This window comes from Nannospalax galili, unplaced genomic scaffold (assembly GCF_000622305.1).
Source record: "Nannospalax galili isolate Female #2095 unplaced genomic scaffold, S.galili_v1.0 scaffold779, whole genome shotgun sequence".
Lineage (NCBI taxonomy): Eukaryota > Metazoa > Chordata > Mammalia > Rodentia > Spalacidae > Nannospalax > Nannospalax galili.
In genome coordinates this window covers 1,701,311-1,713,498 of record NW_008345224.1, presented here as the reverse complement: position 1 = coordinate 1,713,498, position 12,188 = coordinate 1,701,311, and the positions used below count along the sequence as shown (strand labels likewise).

The window sequence follows — 12,188 nt, the reverse complement described above, 5'->3', positions numbered from 1 at the left end:
AGCAGCCAGTGCTCGTAACCAAGCTGAGTCATCTCCCCAGCCCCCAAGGAGATGCTGTCTTAAAAAGAATTTTAAAAAACTTCGATGAGTGAAGAATTAGAATAACTCAACTCTGAAGAAAGAGATTTGTGTAACCTGGGGCCCAAGTAAGTTTTAAAAACTTACACATACTCTGACCAGACAATGGTTAACAAAAATGTGGTGTATTTACACAGTGGAGTTCTATTCAGCAGTAAAGAAAGATGAGATAATGAAATTTGCAGGTAAATGGATGGATCTAGAAACTGTTATACTAAGTGAAGTAACACAGGCTCAGAAAAACAACATATGTTCTCCCTTATATGTGGGTCCTAGCACCAAATCTTTTAAAATTCCAGGTCCTTTTAATAAGATGATGCTATACAGCAGTCCCTTCTTCATGAAATAACTACCATCATCATGACTTTAGCTGATCTTGATCACAAAACATAGTCACAACTGGGCTTGTTGACTGCTGTGCTCATTAAAGGAGGACCAAGCAGTGTCACTGGACCCTTTCTGGAGTATCCAGCTACTCTTCTCAGCCAACCGTATGTAACTTGGCCCTAATCACGCATGGCCTCCTGGATTTGGGGAGGGCTGAAGTATACAATCTGGGGAAGGCTAAGAAGAGAAGGCATGACCCATGCTAGGTAAAGGCTTTCCAGTGTGCATACCCTCAGGTCATACAGACACCTCAGCAACCCCTCAGTAATCTCGAAGCCTTTGAGAGGGAACTGATACTGATTCTAACTACTACAACAGCTATCAAAATATCTGAAAGCAAAATCTTAATCCATCACTCTAGAGTCCAGCCTTGGAAGACATAAGAAAAATGAGGAAGAACCCAATAGAGGGATGCTTTTGGAAGCCCTTGTCAAGAAATTCCAATGGATTCTCATATGAACATTTGAAAATTGCCCTGTTCTTTTTTTCTAGTTCCCTGTCTAGAACTTGTAATGCTAATTACTCTTACCTGTACTTCTTCACATCTCCTATTCACGATTCAAGGCCTTTCTTTTCCCCTTAGAGATAAGAGTTATGTAATTTGGGAGTCTTTTAGATAGACCCACTGAAGGAGTACTCCAATTGCCTCACCCTGCTTCACTGTTCAGCATGGAAGAAGCCAGAGGGGTCTGCATCCCTATTCCCTATTGGCAATTTCGGTAACCCCTTCAGGGGATGGCGTGGCAAGAATAGGAGGTAGGAATTGGCTAGGCAGTTGGCAAAAGACCCCAAAGAAAAGTAGCCAGTTTCTTGGCTAAAAGTCAAAATGTCCTTAGCACTGTTAGCAACATACTCTGTTCCAAAGGCCAAAAATGTCAAAAGTATTTGGGAACTTGTATCCAATCCTTAAAAGAGTACAGGGTTACCTCTTCAGAGGGGAAAATGTTGAGTACCCAAAAGCCCCATAAAAAGAAATAAATGAAAGAAAAGAAAAAGAAAAAATTGATGGGGAGCTATGGGAGTATTGGAAGGGAGGGAGTGGGCATGGATTTGATCAAAATACCTTATATGCATGAATGAAATTCTCAATAAAGCTTTTGTAAAAGTTTTTTTTAAAAAAAAACAACACATACTCTGACCAGATAGTGGGAAGGCTACAATAGCGAAGGGGAACATGATTTTCTGAGCCACATAAGCAACTCTGTCTGTGTCCTCCAATCTGCCTCCTTCAGTTTCGGGTTAGGAAACTCAACTACAGATGTCCTAAAACGCAGGCCTTTGGGAAGCAAGGCAAACACTGCACGTGAGGAGTCCGCAGAGTGCTTTGAGCAGAACCGGGTCTCTAATGGGACCAAAAGTGCCAGGCCGACAGCGTTTCCTCCCGGACGCACTTCTGCCCTACCGGTCCGAGCGTTCCCGTGATGCAATTCCGGGTTTCGCCTACACACGAGGGTCCTGAAAGGAAGTAACGTCAGCTGCGAAGTGCCTCGCAGGCGGTGTGGTCTGGCAATATGTCGCACCTGCAGATGAAACTTCTGCGGAGGAAGATCGAGAAGCGGAATCTCAAGCTGCGGCAGCGGAACCTCAAGCTACAGGGTGAGCCTCTCTGAGCCCCGTGGTGGCGGGAGGACGCCGGTGGGAAGCTCGGTGCGCTGAGCATTTTCCGACCAGGCGTCCCGGATGCTGTGGCACCAATAGGCCGCCTGTGGGCCGAGCGCTGCCCTGGCTTTTCCCAGCCTGGGTTTCTCCCATCATGGAGAGCTGGAGGCCTCCGACTTGCTTCCCAGGCATCCAACAGAACTGTCTTTTGCCCTTCGTCTTAGACTTCCCCTGGTCCTCCTTCTTTCCCCTCTTTAATCAGACACGTGGAACTTTATTTCTGGGTATACAAGCCTTTCCTGTCTTTCACTTAATTCCTGCATTTCTTCCCCCCAAAGCTTAAGTACCTCTCCTTTCTCAGAGCCTTCCCAGTGCCGTTCCTTTCTCTAACCATCTCCAGGCTTGGTCTCCATGACTGCAGTGGGCCTTATATTTAGCCCGGAAAGTGCCCTCACGTGTTGAACGCAGAACTCTCCCCATGTTCTTTAAGTTGTAAGTTCCTTAAACTCTTAGTGGAATTGCAATTTAAGTGAAAAGGATTTTATATGCATAACACCTTCATGTTTGAGTTGTAGTCCCAATTTCTGACAGTTTCTGTCACCTGTTTAGGTTACCTATGAGATATAAATCCCCTGTATGAAGTGTTGGAGACATACTTCCCCACACCCCCAAATGGTAACTGAAAGGAAACCTACAGGATGCGATGCTCTGTTTAGGGATAAGTTTTAAAGTTCCTTATATGTCCAAATCCTGAACCGAAGATGGTGCTGCTTACCACCACCACCCCGAACTTTTTTTTCCTGTATTAACAGGGAAACTTTTGTAAAGACATTTTTGGGCATTGGCATATAAGTGTTAGGTCAAGTAAGTGGTTTTCATTAACTGAATCTTGAACTTACTAAAGTCTAGGAGAGTTGAGGTTGAATGCTGTAAAATTAAATGAGAAGTGAGTTGTGTGACATCACGTGTAGCAGTTGTTTTTCAGATGCTTATGTTCATATGTGTTAGAATTGCCAGTCTGACTTCATTTATTTAATTATTTGACTTTAAAGTTTTCCTGTCCCTGATTCCTATACAGCTTTAGACAGATAGGAGGACCTTTTGAAGTTAAGAAATTTAAGTAAGCTTTTCCTTTTCTGAAACTTTTTCTCTGAGAGAACTTTTTGTATAGTAGAATACTAGAAAGTGGTTTTCATAGTTAAATATAAGCTCTGGAAGCCGTGGAATTTCTCATGTGAGGTTCAGTGTTTATAAGCTTACCCTTTGTCGAGTGTAAGTTCTGTTTTTAACAGAAGCATCAGATGTGAAACTGCCACGGCCTCAAAATGGAGATGTGCCTGAAGAAACAACAAAAGTTGGAAAAGTTAAAACCCTGAAACATTCCATGAGTGTCATCTCATCAGAAGCACAGAATGGAGATGTGTCTGAAGAGACAGTGGAAAATGCTAAAGTTAAAAAATTCTCCCCCAAATCTAATCCATTAACCAATGGAAACGCAGCAGCAACACAGTCTCCTAATTCAGAACTGAAAAAGAAAAAGAAGAAAAAAAGAAAAATGGCAGCAAGAGATGTGGGGCCTGGTAGGTGCTTCAGTTTTTTCACTGTCAGCCTTTGAGATACCTGTGCTCATCGGCCTGGCAGCTCAAAGACAGTTTACTGGTGGAGATAGGGCGTGTGTTAAAATACTCAGCAATATGTCATACTTACCAACCTTGAAGAAATGTGAATCTCCTTAGTGTTATAATTGCTTTGGAAGAAGGGGTGTCTAGTTAGACCTTTTATGATAAATAAAATGTACTATGGCATAATCTGTTTCCAACAGTTTTAGAGTTTTTATTAACACTAAATAAATCCTGGCTGGTAGTGAGATATTTCTTCTAGGCCTTTATGTTAGAACTTCACGTTAATGATTCTTTTACATCATATTTTACTCCTCAGATTTTTCTTCTATTCTTTTAACCCCACCCTCCCCCAAAAAAGAAACTTACTTGCAAAGTATATAAAATAGGAAGTAAAACACTAATTTCCAAGGGAGCAGAAAATGCAGGAGGTGGGGGGTGGGGGGGGGTGAAATGAGTATTTTTGAAAATTTTTATTAAATTTATTTTTTGTGTGTATGGGGGTGGTGAGTGTATCTGTGTGGGTACATGAGAGCCACAGAGTTCCTGTGTAGGTTAGAAAACAGCATACTGAAGTTGATTCTCTCCTTCCTTGTGGGGTCTGGAGATAGGACTTAGGTCATCAGGGTTGGTGTCAGGTACCTTTACCTGCTGAGCCAGAAATGGGCATTTAATTGAGGTGTGGATAAAGCAAAACTTTTGAGATGATACAAGACAGGTCAGCAGACTGTTCAGCCTTCTGCCTTTTTTATTTATTTATTTATTTATTTAAATTTTTTTTTTTTTTTTTTTGGTCTTTTTGAAACAGGGTCTCCCTGTAGCCCCAGGTCCTGGAACTCACTATGTAGACCAGGCTAGCATTGAACTCACAGAGATTCGCCTGCCTCTGCCTCCCGAGTGCTGGGTTTAAAGGCATGCGCCACCACTCCCAGCCTCTGCCTATTTTTATAAATAAAACTTTGCTGGGTCTCGGTAGTGCCTATTTATTTCGTTTTTGTTGCAGTAGAAGCTCTATGGCCTATAGAGCCTGGCATGCACCTTGGTAGACCTTTATTGAGTGTCGGCTCCAGTTAGGCTATCCTATTGCTGTGTCTTACCTGGAATGAAGCATTCATTTAGAAAGAAGCTATGGCTTTCTAAATATGCACGACTGCCTTCATGACTACTTGAAAACTGATAAATTATTAGGCTGTGAGGAACTGGCTTATATAAAAAGTGACAGGAGAGGGAGGTCATAGAGATGGGCCGTGGGTCTTGATGTAAGTGATTATAGTCCTGTTCTGATTATTAATTAACTTCAGGGTTCTGAGTATGCCCAGGGAACTGATAGTATTTCTCCTTTCATTTGTTGCATTACACTGCTGGGGATTTTCCTAAGGAAAGCAAAAGGGAAACTCCACAGAGATCAGCTCATGTTATATCTGTGGCTTGTTTTTGTTTTGTTTCGTTTCTGAGACAGTGACTCACTTTAACTCAGGCCGACCTTAAATTCACTGCCCTCTTACCACCATTTTCTGGGTGCTGTGGGTTATAGGCATGTGCCACCACCCCAGCCCTGTTCATACCTTTCATACATGCAAGGCTTATAGGAGGGAAATTATGAGATGCAGGGAAAAGACCAGTCCTGGGCTAGAAAGTCCTCAGTTCAGCTCTAGTCACTACAAAGTGGCATCAGGAAGTGCCACTGATCTCTATAAAAGCCCATTGTGTCAGTGAACACATTCGAATTAGTGTGGAACATTCAGGTGTCATGGGTAGGACTAGAAAGGTGAGTTGAGACCAGCCTTTGAGAGTTGAATATAGAGTGAGAAAGTGGAGGCCCTGCTTTCCCTCCCTTGATACTTCCAACCTAGCATTCAGCCAGTTTCTGTCACCCCGGTAAGTACTCACGGCCCTTGCCCTTTCAGTCTTACCTCTAGGAACAAGAACAGGCTCTAGCTTTTCTATTCATTTTTAAAGTGAAAGTGATCTTTGTAGAAAACTTTATGAAAAGAAGGGGAACTACTACTACTATTAAGGAGTTTAATTAAAGTTACCTTAGTCCAACATTTTTTTTCTCGTGAAGTGTATCAAGATCATAATCCTTATTTACTTAGTTTAACTTATAGAAAAGTTTTTTTAGCTGAGGTGGTATAATTCTTTAAAAGCCCAAAAGCACATTTTTAAGTATGACCAAGTCTTCTTTTCATAAGAAGGTTCTTTATTTTTTTTATTTATTTAATAACCACTTGATTAGAAGAAACATTTCATTATAGCATTAACATATTCAATAACAATTTCCAGAGCAAAGATGCATCTCTGAGAAAAGTTCTTAAATAAATATTATATGAGGATATTATACATCTTTTGTTGATCTCATTTGCTATTTTTATTTTAAGAAAAATGATGGATTTTTTTTTTATTTTAAAATCTAAGATACTAAAAAAGCAAAACCTGAAGAAAGCCCTGAGGCTCCCGAGGAAATGGAAGATGGTGTGGAGAAGCCAGATGATGAGGACAGTGAGGTGCCCAGCCTGCCCCTAGGACTGACAGGTGACTCTGCTTCGAAGGTCGTGTTTCTCTGTTGCTTGGTTGGAGGTTCAGTTGTGACTTTACCTATCAGTCAACACACAGAGGTCTCTGTGCTTTGGCTGCTTTCCAAACCTCACCTTCTGCTTCTTGGTACCTGGGTGCCAGGTTCCACCTTCTGTTTTCTTCTCTGCATTCCTGATATTTAAATCCTTTGATGTACGCACAGCTTCTGAGACCCTTTGTTCCTGTGGTTTATCCTTTTCTAAGGCTGATTCCATGTTCTACTTGAGAAATGACTGACGAGGAGTCTGGGCACAGAGCTTTCATATAAGCTCAGGTACTCATAAGAAGGGAAGGATGAGATTGATAGACAGACTTGTACAGAGTTAACTTTCTTTGGCCTTTATAAAGTCAAGAATTTAAGCTAGAATTTGCTGCTCCTTACAAGAAATGTGTAGGGGTTGCTTGAACTGTTGTTCGGCTTGGGCTTTTTTGTTTGCTTATTTAAAAATTGACATGCTTTTAATCATGATAGCTAAAGTGGGCTGGAGTATAGCTCTAGGTTCAATCCACAACACTGGAAAAAGATCAGAAAAGTTGTGGCTCTCATCCAGAGCAATTTGGTGACACCGGTTGAGTAACTAACTCATTCTGGTTTGCTTAGAAATGTCCCAGATTTAACACTGAAAAGTCCTATGTTACAAGAATTCTCTGACCCTGGCATACCAAGAAAATTGACCACCCTACCCCTGGGAGTGATTGTTGGCTGACAGAAGTAGGAGCAGTCTGCTGGCATCTGGGTCCTGAAGGTTGGGTGCCACACAGCATCTTACAATGCCTAGAATTGCATCTGTGACCTGGAATTACCCAGCCTGAGGATGGATCTCAGTCTTGAAGAACTCACCTAATATACATGAAGCCCCAAATTTAGTCCCCATTCCCACATACACACACACATCCCCGGCCCAAGATGTGAGTTCAGATGTTCCTCACTTAAGGTGGGACTCCATCCCAGTGTACCTACTGGAATTGAAGACAAAAGTAAAAATGCATTGAGTACCGTTAGCGTTGTCACACTCTTAACTTTGGCTTGCAGTTGGGCAAAATCACCTGACACAAACCTGTGTTATATTGTTGAGTATCTCATGAATATAGCAAATGCCATACTGGAAATGAAAAACAAAATGTTTGTGGGTATGCTTACATACCAAGGGAACACTTATGAATTGAGCCATCAGTCGCAAATCTGGAACCATCAGTACTACCAAGGTTGAGAACCTGCAGCCCATGGCCTGGGCATGGCAGGGTAGGTCACCAGGGTACTTTGGTGCCTGGTCCACTAAGGAACCACTGCTTTTCTTTTATTTTCAAATGTGTGTGGATCTGTGTACTTGAGCGGGTACCTGCAGAGGTCAGAAACAGCAGATCCCCCTGAAGCTGGAGTTTTAGGCCTTTATGAGCCACCTGATGGGTACGGGGAACTGAGCTGGGATCCTGTGCAAGAGCAGTATGCAATCTCAAGCCGCTGAGCTGGCCCCAGCCCTGTGTTCCTCTTGATGTATGGGCTCCAGCCAACATCCCATGGTTGGATCTGGCTCTCCTCAATTGTCTTGTTGGAATCAGGTTAGCTACCTTTTTGGTTGACTTTAAGCTCAGTTTTTACTGTGCATAATGTTTTCACTTTTTATTTCAGGCTTAAACATTTCGTTGCTCTGAACTTTTTTCCCTGCCTTGGACTTTCATATTCGTACCTCAGTCATGCCTTTATTTTGCTGCACCATAAGCTTTGGAAGGGCTGTGAATCATACAGCAGTAAAGAGACTTCAAAAATGCGGGGCATTTTTCAGTATTCTCTCTTAGGAATGATTGAGAGTTAGTCATTTTTTACTGTGAGAAGCTCTTCTAAGAAGCAAAACAAGGCATCTCTGTCAGCGTTAGCTTTTTAAAAGACCAGTTTGCTGACAATAAACTTTCCTGCTCAGGTGCTTTTGAGGACACTTCATTTGCTTCCCTGTCTAACCTTGTCAATGAAAACACTCTGAAGGCTATAAAGGAAATGGGCTTCACAAACATGACTGAAATCCAACATAAAAGTATCAGGCCACTTCTGGAAGGCAGGTATGGTACATCAACACTGGGACAGTTGTGTCTTTTTTTTTCTCTTAGAGCTATGGGGTTGTAAAGGAAATGCAAGGGTGTTCTGTTCATTTTGTTCCCCATATGTGGACTCGTGTCTAGCTTATATTAAAGTTTTTTTATTTACTGATGTTTGAAAAGTTCTGTAGTACAGTCTTTATGAGTGAGGTAGATAACCAAGGTGCTTAGGCAAGAGCTGGGTCTTTTCATGTTCTAGCTTAGAAGCTAAAGCATGTTCAGCGTATATGAAGTGTTCATTAAATCTTTGTGTACTGGTAGACTGAATGTCTTTCTGTTTCCTTTGTAATATCTAGGGATCTTCTAGCAGCAGCAAAAACAGGCAGTGGCAAAACCCTGGCTTTTCTCATTCCTGTGATTGAGCTCATCGTTAAGCTAAAGTTCATGCCCAGGAATGGTATGGTTTGATGTTGCTGCCATCATTTCCCTGCAAGTTTGTTGAGCCTTTTAGGGACACACAGTGACAGCCTCCTGTCACTTCTTGCCTTTAGGAACAGGAGTCCTGATTCTTTCTCCTACCCGAGAACTGGCCATGCAGACCTTCGGTGTCCTTAAGGAGTTGATGACACACCATGTGCACACATATGGGCTGATCATGGGTGGCAGTAACAGGTCTGCTGAAGCACAGAAGCTGGCAAATGGAATCAACATCATCGTGGCCACCCCAGGCCGGCTCCTGGACCACATGCAGGTAGAAGACATTACTTAGCACCTGTGTTCATTGTCTCCTATGAATCATAAGCCTTAACTAGTGACAGTTTTTCTTTTCTTTGTCCATTAGAATACCCCAGGGTTTATGTATAAAAACCTCCAGTGTCTGGTTATCGATGAAGCTGATCGTATCTTGGATGTTGGGTTTGAAGAGGAATTAAAACAAATTATTAAACTCTTGCCAAGTAAGTAAGAGGTATCTGCATGGAGCTTGTAAAGTAGAGATCCATGATCATTGTTCTCATAAGAATGCCATTCATGAAAACCAGAATTTTCCTATGACCACTTGAGGTACCAGTCAGCTTCCAAAGGAATTTGAAATGCATCAGACGTATTGTGTACTTCATACAGCACTTTGCCATTTCATGAGGTAAAGTGCAAGTGAGGCAGTCTTAATGTAAAGATTCCCTGTAGGGTTTGGGCTTACTTGATGGCTCAGTCCTTCCTGCCATCTTTCCTGTTCTTATCTCCATGTAGCCATAGTCTTCTGTGTTGTATTTGACCTGTACATAATCTCAACCGAACTCTTACAACATGATAAAATTGCTTATAACTATAATAAGGCCATGATCTGATCCACTGTGTGATGCTCTATTGAAATATAATTAATATAAGAAACGATGCAACTAGTCTGGTGTGGTGGTGCATGCCTATAATCCCAGCACATGGGAGATGGAGGCAGGAGTTAAACAACATCCTTAGCTGCACAGGGCGTTTGAGGACAGCCTGAGCTACATGAGACCAAGAAAAGAAAATACAACTTAAAATCTCTAATTTTTGGTGCTCTTTGATATTCATGCCCCTTGAAAATGATTTCTGCAAGCATGGTGGTGGCTGTGTCCTTTGCCTCAAAGTTTCTCTGTCTCCTTCCCCTCTTCACACTAACCTGCCTGGTGGCTATTGACTGATTTTTTGTTTCTGAATATCAGCCTACATTTTCTAAAGCTTTTGCAAGTATACTGGGGCAGAATGCATTATTTGTTCACCCAGCAGGTTTTTTTGAGATTGTCCCTGCCGTTGTACACATCGGTTGTTTCTGTTCCTCAGTAGCCTGTATCACCACTTCATTTATCTGTTCAGCCGTTGACAGGTGCTTTCTGCTGTTTATAGCTTGGAGCTATTGAAGTTCTTCTATAAGTCTGTGTAGGGCTAAAGAACTCTTTATTTCTTGAGTAACTACCTAGGCATGGGGAGTGGCTGGTAAAGCTTAACTACACTCTACTTCTATGTTTTAATAGTTTGTCTTTGAAGGAATTTGTCCATTTCACCCGAGTGATCAAATCTGTAGACCAGCATTCACAATAGATCACCTTAGTCTTGGTGATCTCTGTAGAATCCGTAGACCACATATCTGCTCTTCCAAGTATAACTGAAGAGATTAAGAGGACCCTTGGACAGTTTGAGCTATTTTTTCTGTCCTTTTTAGTACGCAGACAGACCATGCTCTTTTCTGCCACACAAACTCGGAAAGTTGAAGACTTGGCAAGGATTTCTCTGAAAAAGGAGCCATTGTATGTGGGTGTTGATGATGATAAAGAGGTTGCCACCGTGGATGGTCTTGAGCAGGTACTGTTTGTAAATAACTTAAATTGTAGGGTCTTACTTGGTGTTTCCTTGTAATTGTTCAGAAATTATCGAGAAAGCAAATGGATTAATGATAGAGCAAACTTGGTATTGTGTGTATCTCTAGCTCTCCTGGTATAAAATCTCATGAACTCTAAATAATTCAGCCATTTCTGTCCTAGAGATCCTACTTGTTACCTGGGAAGTGGTATCAGTCACTGCTGAGTTTAAACACAGCTAGAAATTGTTTTTAATAATCTCCATAAGGTGCCAGGGTGATGGAGAAGAAACTGGCTTGGGGTATATTACTGTGAAGTTAAAAAAGAGGTGACAGATAAAAGCTGACTTGAAAACAAGTTTAAGCTTGAGTCTTTGTGAGTAGGTGTGTGGGTGGGTGTGGGTGTTTATATGTGTAAGTGTGTAAGTCAGAGGTTAGTGTCAGATATCTTTCTTCATCATGCTCCACCTTGAATATTGATGCAGGGTCTCATTTGAACCCAGAGCTCGCTGATTCAGCTAGTCTAGCTAGCCAGCTTGCCCCAGTAATCCCCTGTCTGCTTTCCAAGAACTGAAATTACTGGATGGTTACCATGGATGCCCCTCTGGCACTCAGTGCTTATGTGGCAAGCACTCAATCCGCTGAGCTATCTTCCAGGCCCAATATCAGGTCATTTAATGAGTAAATGTTTCCTTATAATTAGTGTCAAGTCTAATTTTTAAATGTGGCAGGAGAGTCTTTGGCAGTGTGCCTGCTGTGTTCAAGCAAATTCATCCTGGCACTGAAAGTGCCCACGTGAACAATTCCTGTCTATTGACTTGAACCATTTCTAGGGGTATGTTGTTTGTCCCTCTGAAAAGAGATTCCTTCTACTCTTCACGTTCCTGAAGAAGAACCGAAAGAAGAAGCTGATGGTCTTCTTTTCATCCTGCATGTCGGTGAAATACCACTATGAGTTGTTGAACTACATTGACTTGCCTGTCTTGGCCATCCATGTGAGTGCTTGCAATAAGCTTCAGTAAGAAATGGGTTCTGCCTATGGCAGCCTGTGCTTTGTGAAATTGGAGGGATTGCTCTCTCTCTCAACATAGTTCTGAATAGTTCCATTCCCATGAATGATCAGTTCTCTATGGAGGACGTGGAGTTCACAGCAGCTGTGTAATCACTTGCACAAGATTGGGTCCACTAGCCCTCTGCCTGGGAGGTGGAAGGGGTTCCTGAGGCCCCACCCATCCCTCAGGATCTGTAGGCAGTTAATGCTTGCTAGAGGAAAGAGAAACTTTCTCTGCTACAGCTACTGATGCTGTGCCCATGCACCTGTAACTAACTCCTCACCCATGGTCCTTAAAGTATAAAAGTGGAAGGGGAACTGACTGCGAAGAGGAAGTGGGTCAGTGGACATGAGAGAGAGACCGGAGACTGGTGGGAGTGAAGATGGTCAGAATACATTATATGCGTGTATGAAAATGTCATAATGGAACACATTATTATGTGAAAATACATGCTCATGCCAGGCGTGGTGGTGCACGCCTTTAACCCCAGCACTCAGGAGGCAGAGGCAGGCGGAT

General features: G+C 42.3%; 1 protein-coding gene across 1 annotated transcript in view; it reads left to right on the top strand.

Moving 5' to 3' along the window:
• The first annotated feature begins 1,906 nt into the window (after window positions 1-1,906).
• Window positions 1,907-12,188, top strand: part of Ddx18 (DEAD-box helicase 18) — a 15,448-nt gene continuing 5,166 nt past the window's right edge. Inside the window, exons 1-9 of the mRNA XM_008841414.3 lie at window positions 1,907-2,061; window positions 3,357-3,644; window positions 6,099-6,215; window positions 8,177-8,312; window positions 8,645-8,745; window positions 8,840-9,039; window positions 9,130-9,244; window positions 10,486-10,625; window positions 11,454-11,615. Of these exons, the coding sequence (XP_008839636.1) occupies window positions 1,977-2,061; window positions 3,357-3,644; window positions 6,099-6,215; window positions 8,177-8,312; window positions 8,645-8,745; window positions 8,840-9,039; window positions 9,130-9,244; window positions 10,486-10,625; window positions 11,454-11,615 (1,344 nt within the window). The 5' untranslated portion in view covers window positions 1,907-1,976. The remainder of the gene's footprint in view (window positions 2,062-3,356; window positions 3,645-6,098; window positions 6,216-8,176; window positions 8,313-8,644; window positions 8,746-8,839; window positions 9,040-9,129; window positions 9,245-10,485; window positions 10,626-11,453; window positions 11,616-12,188) is intronic.